At 39.6% G+C, this 13,985-nt stretch overlaps 1 protein-coding gene across 3 annotated transcripts; it reads right to left on the bottom strand.

Annotated features, from left to right (window-relative positions):
- Window positions 1–2,917: 2,917 nt before the first annotated feature.
- On the bottom strand, window positions 2,918–13,592 carry LOC311035764 (antimicrobial peptide NK-lysin-like). Of its 3 annotated transcripts, none has more exons than XM_084044186.1 (5): window positions 13,502–13,592; window positions 11,790–11,848; window positions 3,901–3,990; window positions 3,197–3,357; window positions 2,918–3,100 (listed from the first exon to the last, which is right to left on the bottom strand). In XM_084044186.1, exons 1-5 carry the CDS (start codon window positions 13,548–13,550, stop codon window positions 3,070–3,072), a joined length of 390 nt encoding a protein of 129 aa, XP_083900312.1. In that variant the 5' UTR covers window positions 13,551–13,592; the 3' UTR covers window positions 2,918–3,069. The 3 variants fall into 3 exon arrangements, with proteins under 3 accessions (XP_083900312.1, XP_083900313.1, XP_083900314.1); XM_084044187.1 differs by lacking the exon at window positions 11,790–11,848 and adding an exon at window positions 4,956–5,014 and having other exon boundaries at window positions 13,502–13,568; XM_084044188.1 differs by lacking the exons at window positions 2,918–3,100; window positions 3,197–3,357; window positions 3,901–3,990 and adding exons at window positions 9,709–9,914; window positions 10,007–10,161; window positions 10,547–10,642.
- Window positions 13,593–13,985: the final 393 nt, after the last annotated feature.

The raw sequence follows: 13,985 nt of genomic DNA, 5'->3' as shown, positions 1-13,985 counted from the left end.
AATGCATGTAGGCGGTGCAAGATTTACATTAATGACCATTACAAAGTTTAACTGGATGCCACAATCAACTGTTGTTCATTACAGTTTACATTTTAGGCATTTAACAGACGCTCTTATCCAGAGCGATGAAGGTGCAATTTCATAGGAACTACATTTATTTATTTTTCCTGTGTACCCCGAAAAATCCCTGGCATTACCTGTACCCCATCTGAGAAACACTGCTGTAGAAGAAATATACTACTTGCCTTCAGTGTTTTTCAGTGAGAGACAATATTGGGTCCTTCCTTCCTTGACTTGATGCCCTAAGCCAGCGATTCCCAACCTGTGGGCATTGAGGATATTGTAAGCCCCCCAAAATAACACTTAAGATTTTAATGAATGAATGCAAACCACTCATCTTACCACTTACTCCGCTGCAAGAGGTAAAATAAAAGTGCGGTGTGAGCGCGCCCTTAAATGAACGTCTACCAATTTATTTTTGTATGCCGGCAGGTAACTCGAAAAAAGGTTGTTAAGTATGTCTTAATGCCTGGATATCTTGAACTGTATGGACGTAAAAGCTCCTTCAAATAAGAAGGATAACTAGAAAAAGTGCTCCTCGGAGCACAGGTCTCCGCTAGGTCAGGTACGTTATTCTGGCCTCCTGGTGGCGCTATAATAGGCCAATGTGAAAAGGGTGCCATTTATTCTTAGGTCTTTCACGGCAATCAGACACTGCATTCATGATTTGAGGCATTTTGTTCCAAAAATGCGTTTTGCTAAATTAGACCTGCTGGTGGCGCTATAACAGGCCAATGTGAAAAGGGTTGCATTTCTTCCTCGGCCTAGTGGGAATGTGTGTGTGAAATTTCACGGAAATCGCAAGCTGCATGCATAGTTTGAGGCATTTTGTTCAAAACGGACCAATCCTGCAAACTTTGGAAGCCAACCATAGGCAATCAGGATGGAATATGGGAAATCGGACAGATCCGTGTTGATCTCATGACTATAGAGATACTGTGTACCGATTTGCATGACATTTGGATAAAATCTGTAGGAGTAATGTAAAAAAATGTGTTTTGCACAAATCGGCCTCCTGGTGGCGCTATAACAGGCCCATGTGAAAAAATTGGGGCAGAGGTTCTGAATTGGCATCCAGGGAGTGTGTGTGCACAGTTTCGGAGCGAACGGACCAACGGTGCCGGAGATTAGCTGGTAACACACAGACAGGACACACGGACACACGGACGGACGGAAGGACGGACGGAGGGTAAAACATACTCTCTCGCCATGCCTTTCGGCCTGGCGGAGACAATTAAAGTAAATGCATTTAAAAACAGAAAGCAACCAATGAAAATGTCTCCTATCATGAGGAGATAACCAATTGAGCATATACAGAACACAGTGATGCGTACAGGACACCCGAGTACAAATCTACAGATATTATTTTAGACTACATTTAATGAATGAAGATGTGTCTCAGAGGTGTTCTGATAAATTATGTCACCATAATCAATGATAAGAAGTAGAAGCTGCTGAACAATGTGTTTTCTTATTTGAAAAGTAAAACAATTTAGTGATCTATACATTAATCTGAGACTATTGTTTGCTTTACTCCTAACAGAATCAATATGAGGCTTAAAAGAAATTCAGACCTAAGTATTTGAATGTCTCCACTGTTTTAAGTGGAGACCCATCTGTAAAATAAATAGTCAATTCAGAGGATGTACTGTACGATTAAGAAAGTACCGAGTACCAAACAACATGCTGCACGACTTCTGCTTGTTTAATATAAGATTATTATTTAAAAGCCATTGTTGAACCAAATCAAAGTCAGTTTGCAAGGAGCTTTGAATTTTAGATATATCAGAATCAGATGTATAAATAGCAGTGTCATCAGCATATGACATGTATGGAGCAATTGGTGCATATTTTGGGAAGATCATTAATGAAAATGGAAAAAAGTAAAGGACCTAAGATCGATCATTGTGGTACACCTTTTTCTACAACCATGAAGTCCGATTTAACATAATTAAAAGAAACACACTGACGAAGATTATGAAGGTAAGAACTAAACCAAAGTGATGCCTGTCGAGAAAGGCCAAAATCATAAAGTTTATCCAAAATAAGTTAATAATCAACTAAACTCAATAAAAATAGATATAAACATTTACTGTTATCTAAAGAGGAGTATACATCATCTGAAAATGTAACAATAGCAGAAGTAGTGGAGAAATTGGAACGAAAACCTGATTGAAATGGGGATAAAATATTGAGATCATTAATATATTTAGATAATTTAGATATTAAAAGTTAATCGTTCCATGGTGTGAATACTGTCTAAGAATGTTAGCTGATCACAATCTTTCTTATTCTGATTGAAATGGGCTTCATGGTATACTGTATTTACAATACAAAGAATCATTGGAACAAACAAACCCTCAGTCATTGGAAGGGAAATGTCAGTTTGACATGATTTTAAAAGAAAATAGCTAGATTCAGGTGAGAAAGTATTGCCCACAGCAACCCAATATTCATTTAGAACAATATATGTTTTTTCCTGTGTGTGTGTGTGGGTGTCCGTCTCTCTGTCTCTGAACAGCTAATCTCTGGCACCGCTGGACCAATCAGCGTGAAATTTGGCACACACACTCCCTGTAAGCCAAGGAAGAACTTCTGCCCCACATTTTTCTAATCGACCTCATTGTGCCGCTATAACAGGCCGCTTCATTTTTGGTCTATAACTCCACTGTAACAAACCACTCTAAAGGATAAATGATCACCATCAAACCCATATGTATTATACAGTATACAGTAGGTAATAATGTAATGACATGAACTTCCATAATAACCTCAAACAAAAAATTGCAACAGGAATTTATTGATTTCATTTGAAGCTGAAGGAAGGAAGGCACAGGAGCATCTCGGACATTTTTTAATAGCAGGGTGCAAGTAAAAAAGAGCATGAGAACATTTCAATACATCTTCATCAGGTCATGATAATTTGAATTGTGTTCTCAGATCAGCTGATAAATAACCAGAGTTATTCATAGTTCTGGCTATCTCATGTTGTGGACCCAGGAAGCTTCTTTAGTAGCTCAGGTCCAAAAGCTCCTTTTTCCTAAAATATACACAACAGATAGTAGGTGAACAAAATACATAAAAAATACTAATAATTTTAAACCCCAATGACAAAATCCCATTTTTCACAACTTACGTGCACATCTTGACGTTGACACAGATGGTCTCCACAGCATCATCTGCAGCAAGCTCATCTACCAGCTTTAGGAAGTACTTGTGGACATATTCCCTGCATATTCTTTTTCCAATTCCAAGTGGGATTTTGTCACAGATGCGATGGAGCTTTTGTGTCAGCTTCTGTAATGGAAATGTTCAAAAGTCCAGATAAATAGAATGGTCCATTTTATTATCAAAGACGTCTCTACAACAGTGGTTCTCAAAGTGGGGTCCAGGAACCCTCAGGGTTCCCAGAGGGGGTTCCTGTAACTCTGAGAGTGGACACATGGACACATGGACACATGTGTACACATGCACACATAAATGTCATCATGATTTGAGTGCGTGGGGATCTCATTCTAAATAAGCCTTTGTGCTTTTATGAGCGATCCAGTTTAGAGGACCTTTGTATTGTGAATTGTACTTCCATGTACTGTTTCCATGTCTTTCTAAATAAAGTATTCAATCAATCAATCAAATGGAACCAAATGGACCCGGGTCCATGTGGTTCCATGTGTACCATTTGGTTCCATCTGTACGCTCTTGGAGTTATGGGGTCCTTACTACTCTACAACATAAGAACCATGGTGATGCCCATGAAGGATCAAACTGTAGATGTTCGTCCATCCTGCAGTGTCTTCAACAGCAGATATAACATAATTGAGGTTGTGTCATGGTGTTTACCTCTACATTGCTGGGAGAGGCAGATTGTTTCACTTCCTCCAGAACAAACTTGCAGATCTTGCATTTGCCGAACAACATTGGATCGCCCGGCTGGAAATTAAAGTAGCATAGAATGGTGCAGTAGTAATGTTTAGTTCAGCCATTTCCTACTGTTAAGATAATCATTTAGATTATGATTACAAAGTGGATGGAAACATATGCAATATGTTTTTTGTGTGTCTTTTTTATACCTTTCGTACACAATGTTCACTGTATAAAAACGCACCAAAAGAAAAGCTCAGCAGTAGTTCAACCAAAAAAACAACTTATTTTCTATCAATCACACAAAAAATGACTTTTTAGCTATTGGCTATTGTTGGGGCGGTGTAACCGCCCCCTATAAGTGAGTTTTGGACACTGACCAATCCTGCACCGTGATTGGCTAATAGTCTACAACGCAGTCTACAACCCTAACCCTTCCACAGTCAATGCAAATCTATACTTTTGCAAAGTCAGCCAATCACATTACAGCTAGTGTCATCAGCACTAGCTGTAATGTGATTGGCTGACTTTGCAAATTCAGGACTGTGATTGGCTAGCGAAACACATGACACATATGCAGCCCTATGAATAGCAGTATGGACTTAAAAAAAAGTCAATTATCCTTTTTCTTAAGTGAGTCATGTTGTGATGACCACACACCGCCCACTTCACACTGGGTGTGATTTTTTTAGCTTCAATCACACACCCCACAAATTCATGGAGATTATTTTATTTTTTGTCGCATTCCTGAGCCAATAATTATGACGGTTGGCTGGTCAGTAGGAGACTCAACTGAGTCTCAATTGAGCTGTTCAAATTATTGGCTTAGACAAAAACTAAAAACTCTCCATAAATTCAAGGCTTCATGGGGTGTGTAATTGATAGAAAATATGTAATGTTTTGGGTGAACTACTCCTTTAAGCTATTAAAACAATAGTTGTATAGTGTGGTTATAATATGTCTCCATGAATCAATATTCCTTTTGCATCATATGTGTTGTTGTTTTGTTAATTTAATTTAATCATTTCATTTACCAGGCTCCCATCTGCTGAAGTGTCCTCTTCCTCAAGGTCATCATGGCCAATCGTCATGGCTGTGCAGAACAAAAGAAAAAAAGGAAAGCTGTAAAAGTTAGACCCATAGATACTACAACGTTTTACAATTAGGCACACAGTCCCACACCTGTGTAATTTCCTAATGTAACATGCAAAATGATACATTTATAAAAGGACAGTAGTCTGCAATGGCAACATGACCTATCTATCAAGCCAACTGTAGCTGATAGAGCACCACATATTCATAATATGCTGTTTAATATCTAAAGAAAACTCTAAATCATAAATTCTAACATAAGAAAACCATACCTGAACACATCATCAACAGAGTACTGTCAAGCAGGACCCAAGCCATCTTCATGGTTGCAGCAATGTGGTGAATTGATTATGAGGGTCTGAGCATTTCTGGTCTCAAAACACCTTTTATATTAAGCAGAACTGAGGAAACGGATACAGAGAGAGGAGTGGGGCGGGGGGGGGGGGTGATCTAATAACTTTTTTTGTATCATATTTGGTTCTGTAGAGAAGCCCACCATGACATGAGTCACGTATCACCATGACACGAGTCACGTATTCAAGAGGGTGTATTTGTCACTCACTCAGACATGCAGCGAAATTGGTGTGGTATATTCTGCAAGATAATATTTCAATGTTTTAACAGGTTTTTAGGTTTATATACAAGACATCACCTTCATACTCCACAAACACACACACAGACCCACATAAAACACACACATATGGAATCAAGACTGTTCTGATTACACACACACACGGTGCCCAGGGGTATAACAAGCCAAATATACTGTAAGGAACAAAAGTAAAAATATCAACAAGATTATAATCTTGAGGGGAAAACAGACGATCCGGCCACTCAGTAAAGTAAAATGGAGGAAACAGCCTTTATTAAAACAAGGCGACTGCCAACATGTTTTGACCTTGACAGGTCTTCATCACCCCATTGTGAGCTTGTAGATCAGTTATTTTAGCTATTTTTTAAATATCTAGAACATGATAGTGAGAGTGGTTAAGTCTGTCTGTGGGTTTTATAAATATTTAACCGATGAAAAGAGCTTGTGACTCAATGATTATGAAATCTATTGGAACACAGGCACACAGGTTCTTTTTTCCATTAATTGAAAAGTATCCGGTTTCAGCCTGACTGTAGCCTCGATCTCCAGGCTTTTATTTTCCTTCGCGTTTTTCTCAAAAATAAGAGCCTGGACCAGCCTGTTGACGAGCCTAAAGGCGACTATTTAGAGTTCTCAACGAGCCTGAAAATTAAGGCCCGGCCCTAACTGGGCCGACCCAAACAATTATCATAATGTTAGGCCCGAAACCCCCACCCCCCAAAAAAATAAAATAAATAAAAGATACATATATATTTTTTTTCATGGAACCCAAGGCTCGGACCGGCCCGACTAATTAGCATACATTTTCGTCCCGGCCGAGGCCGAAAACGTCGGGTCGAGTTTGGGCAGAATTTGAGAACTCAAGTGAAAGTCATCAGTTAATAAAAATACACATACTCATAGGGCCCCATAAGAAAAAAAATTGTTAAAAACTTTCAAAAGTATTCATAAATTGTCAAAGATATTTCAAGCTTCTTAAAAACAGAGATCAAGTATTTGAACTCATGGGATCTATGGATCATGTATAGAGTGTCTTTACACAGAGAGCTATTGAACTTGGTCCTCATACAAGCTAAATTAATTCATCACAAAAAAGCCAGAGGCTTGTTTCCATTGTATTGTGCTCAACACTGCTCCATAAACAATCCAGGCAAGATATACCTGTACATAAAAACTAAAATAAATTCAACTGCATAGTTAAAGCAGGAGGGAAACTATTTTAGAGCAGGTAGCATGGTAGGTCACTGTGTTAAGACACTGTCTACCTGATCCAAAGGCAGTGGGTTCAAATCCTCCTGCTTCTTTACTGTGTGTAGGCCTACTATGTTTTGAAGACTAACATTCAGAAACGACACTTAAAGGTTTCATGACATTCAGTTTTACACACATTAAAAGTCTTTGTCGTGGTCCTTCAAACGTGTATAAAAAGTTTCAACTGAAAATTCCACTCCAGTGAACCATTGCAGGTGTTTTTCTCTCACATTTCTAAAGCCTTTTCAACTGCAATGTCAAAAGTAATCTTTGCCTGTGGGTGTCACTGTTGAGGGATTTTGCCTGTCAATCATCGCCTCCGCTCCACCCCTCCAAAGGAAAGGATAGGGGAGGGTGGGATTAAGTGACTATGACATTGGGCCAATCCCAGATTACTTTTCCGCCTGGGCTCCACAGGCTTTGAGCTGGTGCTGAAAACACTGCCCCTCTTTTGTCTCACGCATCTGGACCTGTCCGCTGTTCGAACTGGGCCTGGTGATCACCCCGCATTGGAACACCTCACTAAAATGTTCTCCCAGGTATACAGACACACACTCCTACTGGAACACCTCAGTAAAGTCTTCTATGTCTACAGACACATGTTTTACACATGTCCACAATGAGTTGTACACTGCATTGGAGCACTTAACGATCATGGCTTGAGTAAAATAATTGCACTTTAGCAGAGTCATGCAAGAGTGCTGATTAATTTTTCAGCGGTTTATCCTGCTGCCTGTACTTCCACCGCTCTTGTCTGTCCCTCCAGGTGCCTTCCTGTCTGTCCGTCTCTTGTGTCTTTGAACCTGTCAGGAAATCCATCTGTGACGTCAGCAGGGCTCAACAGCATTTTAATGGCTCTTAGTGAAGCACGTCGACCCTTGACCCATCTAAACCTTCAAGGTAAGGCTTTACTTTAGTTGGTCCTGCACCTGCCGTCCAGCGGATGTGCCAGTTTATTTTTTTCTGAGGCTTTACTTGGTGCCTCTACCAGACCATAGTACGGCTGAAACAGTTAATCAAACTAATCAATGTAATCAGTTATAAACAATCAGTTTTTGGAAAATAAACAATTAGAAGATTTGGTTCTTTTTTTGGGGCTGGTGAAGGTTACAGGAGTGCATTTGGTGTGTAATAATAATACAAAAATGTGAGCTTATCATAGGTCGTAGGGGCGCTAGCGTTCATGCGGCTAACACCATTGACATCCTGTGTTCTAGGGCTTCTGGAAAAAGCTTAACTTTTCTGTTTCTCGTAACTTCAGCTGCACATGCAAGGAGGAGGGGCCGTCCGTTATTAAATTACGATTTCATAGGAACAGATATGAACCCTAGTCAACCAGCAACCTAAGTTATTTTATGAACGTGGAGTACATGTATTTATTTTTTCTGAGTACCCCGAAAAATCCCTGCCATTACTAGTACGCCATCTGAGAAACACTGCTGTAGAAGATACTCCACATTACTTGTCTTGAGTGTTTTTCAGTGAGAGACAATATTGGGTCCTTCCTTCCTTCCTTGACTTGATGCCCTAAGCCAGTGATTCCAAACCTGTGGGCATTGAGGATATTGTAAGTGGGCCCCCCAAAATAACACTTAAGATTTTAATGAATGAATGCAAACCACTCATCTTACCACTTATGGGTTGGCCACGAAGATTTTCAAGATTTTCAAGTGGGCCCTGATGCAGAAAAGGTTGTGCTATTGCTTCTCCAGGTTTTTCTGACAACATCACAGAATTTTTTTTAGCACTGTGTATTTTATCATAAAATATATACATAAAAAAACTTTCAAATACTGTCCATAATGGTCAAAAATTATAGCACATTTGCTTTTTAAATTTACTTGATGCTGACATTTTTGTGTTATCGACAGTATCTGACATTGTGCATTTGCCTATTCAGAGGCAAATGCCCCAGTGACCCAGTGGTTTCAGCTCCTTGTACTTCTCTCCCAGGATCCACTCATGTCTCTTCTGCTCATGACTTGCTTCCTTTAGGTCCTAAAGTTTAGGAGTTTCATGCATACTAAAAAAATAAAAATAGAACCTACTAATTTACTGTTATCTAAAGAGGAGTATACATCATCTGAGAATTTAACAAGAGCAGTAGTAGTGGAGAAATTGGAATGAAAACCTGATTGAAATGGGGATAAAATGTTGAGATCATTAATAGATAATTTAGATAATAAAAGTTAATAGTTCCATGATGTGAATACTGTCTAAGAACGTTAGCTGATCACAATCTTTCTTATTCTGATTGAAATGGCTTCATGGTATATTTACAATACATTTATGGACAAATAATCATTGGAACAAACAAACCCTCGGTCATTGGAAGGGAAATGTCAGTTTGATATGATTTTAAAAGAAAATAGCTAGATTCAGGTGAGAAAGTATTGCCCACAGCAACCCAATATTAATTTTAACAATATATGCTTTTGCCTGTGTGTCTGTGTGGGTGTCCGTCTCTCTGTCTCTGAACAGCTAATCTCTGGCACCGCTGGACCAATCAGTGTGATACTTGGCCCGCACACCCTGTAAACCAAGGAAGAACCTCTGCCCCACATTTTTATAATCTACCTCACTCATTGTGCCGCTATAACAGGCCGCTTCATTTTTTGGTCTTTAACTCCACTGTAACAAACCACTGTAAAGGATAAATGATCACCATCAAACCCATATATATTATACAGTATAGGTAATTTAATGACATGAACTTCCATAATAACCTCAAACAAAAAATTGCAACAGGAATTTATTGATTTCATTTGAATCATACATAATACTCATACATTGAAATCAGGTAAAGCTGACAGAATTGTAATTGTTAGGAAGGAAGGCACTGGAGCATCTCGGACAGTTAGACTTTTTAATAGCAGGGTGCAAGTAAAAAAGAGTGTGACAACATTTCAATGTCAATACATCTTCATCAGGTCATGATCATTTGAATTGTGTTCTCAGATCAGCTGATTAATAACCAGAGTTATTCATAGTTCTGGCTATCTCATGTTGTGGACCCAGGAAGCTTCTTCAGTAGCTCAGGTCCAAAAGCTCCTTTGGCCTAAAATATACACAACAGGTAGGTGAACAAAATACATAAAATACTAATACATGTAAACACTAGTGACAAAATCCCATTTTTTCACAACTTACTTGCACATCTTGATGTTGACACAGATGGTCTCCACACCATCATCTGCCTTAAGCTCCTCTGCCAGCTTTAGGAAGTACTTGTGGACATATTTCTTGCATATGCTTTTTCCAAATGGGATTTTGCCACAGATGTGATGGAGCTTTTGTGTCACCTTCTGTAATAGAAATGTTCAAAAGTACAGATAAATAGAAATGTCCATTTTATTATCAAAGACGTCTCTACAACAGTGGTTCTCAAAGTGGGGCCCAGGGACCCTCAGAGTTCCCAGAGGGGGTTCCTGTAACTCTGAATGTACACATGAAACCACATGGACCCAGGTCCATGTGGTTTCATGTGTACCATTTGGTTCCATTTGTACGCTCTTGGAGTTATGGGGGTCCTTAAAATGTAAAAGTCTGTGAACCACTGCTCTACAACATAAGAACCATGGTGATGCCCAAGGATCAAACTGTAGATGTTTCCTCCTGTTTCCTCCTTTCCATCCTGCAGTATCTTGAACAGCAGATATAACATAATTGAGGTTGTGTCATGGTGTTTACCTCTCCATTGTTGGTATCCACATCTTGTTTCACTTTCTTCAGAACCCACTTGCAGATCTTGCATTTAATTTTGCCTGTAAACATTGGATCACCCGGCTGGAAATGAAAGTAGCATAGAATGTTACAGTAGTAATGTTTAGTTCCGCCATTTCCTACTGTTAAGATAATCATTTAGATTATGATTACAAGGTGGATGGAAACATATGCAATTTTTTATACCTTTCGGACACAATGTTCACTGTATAAAAACGCATCAAAAGAGAAGCTCAGCAGTAGTTCACCCAAAAAATAACTTATTTTCTATCAATCACACACCCCATGAAGCCTTGAATTCATGGAGATTTTGTATTTGTCGCATTCCTGAGCCAATAATTTGATGACGGGGTCGGGGTGGCTGGTCAGTAGGAGACTCAATTGAGTCTCAATTGACCTGTTCATCAAATTATTGGCTCAGGAATGCGACAAAAACAAAACAATCTCCATGAATTCAATGCTTCATGGGGTGTGTAATTGATAGAAAATATGTAATTCTTTGGGTGAACTACTCCTTTAAGCTGTTAAAACACTTGTAATGTGTGGTTATAATATGTCTCCATGAATCAATATTCCTTTTGCATATGGGTCTAATGTGTTTTTAGCGGTGCCAGCCACTCTACATTTGACTCTGTTTGTGTGTCCGTCCGTCCGTCCGTCCGTCCGTCCGTTATGTCCGTCCGTATGTTTGAACACGGCAAAGAAGCAACACATGCGCCACTTCAACACTTGACGTCCGTATGTCCGTCCATATGTTATGTCCGTCCGTTTGAGCACGGCATTTAAACAGCTATAACTCCAGTTCGCAGCATGCTACGGAGTACAAATTTTGTACATGGACTAAAACCACCAATAGGCACGAACTGAAATTAATTAAGCCCCGCCCCCTCTGTCTTCCTATTGGCTGGGCTTTAAACAGCCGTAAGTCCAGTTTGCAGCATGCCACCAAGTCCAAATTTGGTATGTGGACTTAGATCACCAATAGGGACGAACTGTAATTACTTAAGCCCCACCCCCTCTGTCTGCCCATTGGCTGGGCTTTAAACAGCCATTATTCCAGTTTGCAGCATGCTACCAAGTACAAATTTGGTAAGTGGACTCAGACCACCAATAGGGACAAACTGAAATTAGTTAAGCCCCGCCCCAAAGGCACCGCTTCCTTCACACAGGGTGTGATTTTTTTTATATATAATTTAATAATTTATTTTACCAGGCTCCCATCTGCTGAAGTTTCCTCTTCCTCAAGATCATCATGGCCAATCGTCATGGCTGTGCAGACCAAAAGAAAAAAAGGAAAGCTGTAAAAGTTAGACCCACAGAGACTACAACATCTTACAACTAGACGCGTCGCAATTCAGGGAAATTGCAGAGTATGGTTGCGCCGACGCGGGTCGCGGCCGCCGGGACTCGAGCAATACGCTGGGAGGAATACCGTCGGAGGCTGCGCCAATTACATTGTCACGTCACTCCTGAGATCGCTTGCATTTCATTTTGAGAGGATTGATCCCCCCAAAATAAGGTTTTTGCATCAAACGGTCACATTTTGCGCATTTGTGGCGCCCCCCTATGGATCAAAGTGGAAATGCTTTTGGGGATTTGTTGAGTAAACCACCCTTGACATGTGATTCAAATGTGGGATTAATTGGACGTTTCGTTTGTGAATTTTGGCCTTTTTCGTAAAAGGGCCGGGCCCCTTCCGCTAACTTTGGAAGCCATTTACGGACGAACGGTAATGACTATCAAAATTCCGCTTGGAGATGTTTATCGCATTGATCCATAGATCATGTGTACCGATTTTTGTGAAATTTGGACAAAATCTGTAGGAGGAGGAGCTAAAAGTGTGTTTTAAAGAAAATTCAAAGTGGCGGAAAATCTATCCAGACGGAAATGGGCGTGACCTATATGGGGAGATGCGTCGTGACCCAAGGAATCCAGGGAAAAAAACATTTTGATTTTACGACCTACGGTTCAAGAGTTATAGGCCAAAACGTAAAGTGGGCTGTTATAGCGCCACCATTTGGCCGACTGGTATGATTATTTTTTAAATAATTTTGCAATAAATTATGAACCTCCCCTCCAAGTCTTGTAACTCTAGCCCTTACAGTTTCCGAGAAAAAAATACTTGAATGGGAGTTTTTGCAATTCCCATTAAAGTGGATGGGGAAATTTAATGCACTAATAAATCAATATAAAAAATCTATCTAGACACAAATGGGCGTGGCCTATATGTGGAGTTGCGTAATGACCCAAGGAATCCAGGGAAAAAGACATTTTAATTTTACGACCTACGGTTCAAGAGTTATAGGCCAAAAGGTAAAGTGGGCTGTTATAGCGCCACCATGAGGCCGAATGGTGTAATATGTGTTTAAATAATTTGGCAATAAACTATGAACCTTCCCTCAAAGTCTTGTAACTCTAGCCCTTACCGTTTCCGAGAAAAAAATATTTGAATGGGAGTTTTTTCATTTTCCCATTAAAGTGGATGGGGACATTTAATGCACTAATAAATCAATATCAATTAAACTATGCAACCAATCTCTTAAAAATACAAGTGCACGATTCCCGGTGAAGCCGGTCATTTTGACATATGCCACTAAATTAGGAAAAATAAACTGTGGGAGGAGTAGCAGCCCGAAATAAAGTTTATCTAGAAATAAATAAATAAATAAATAAATAAAGTAGGTGGAGAACAATAGTCTGGTTGCCCATTCGGGCAACCACACTAATTAGGCAGACAGTCCCACACCTGTGTAATGTCCTAATGTAACATGCAAAATTATACATTTATAAAAGCCCAGTAGTCTGCAATGGCAACATGATCTATCTATCAAGCCAACTGTAGCAGATAGAGCACCACATCATATGCTGTTAAATATGTAAAGAAAACTCTAAATCATAAATTCTAACATAGGAAAAGCATACCTGAACACATCAACAGAGTACTGGCAAGCAGGACCCAAGCCATCTTCATGGTTGCAGCAATGTGGTGAATTGAATTATGAGAGTCTGAGCATTTCTGGTCTCAAAACACCTTTTATATGAAGCAGAACTGTGGTGTTAACACCTTTGCAAACAGATACAGAGAGAGAGTGGGGGGGGGGGGGGTGATCTCATCACTCAACACATTACATTTGGTTCTGTAGAGAAGACCACCCATCATGACACGAGTCACGTATTGAAGAGGGTTTATTTGTCACGAGTCACATATTGAAGAGGGTTTATTTGTCACTCACTCATACATGCAGCTAAATGTTGGTGGGGCATATTCTGCAAGACTGTGTTACAGCAATACAATACAACAAGATAATATTTCAATGTTTTAACAGCTTTTTAGGTTTATATACAAGACATCGCCTTCATACTCCACAAACACACACACACACACACACACACACACACACACACA

This window comes from Gymnoscopelus microlampas (genome assembly GCF_963454915.1).
Source record: "Gymnoscopelus microlampas genome assembly, chromosome: 20".
Lineage (NCBI taxonomy): Eukaryota > Metazoa > Chordata > Actinopteri > Myctophiformes > Myctophidae > Gymnoscopelus > Gymnoscopelus microlampas.
Note: the sequence above shows the minus strand (reverse complement) of the source record. Positions and strands in the feature narration are given on the sequence as shown.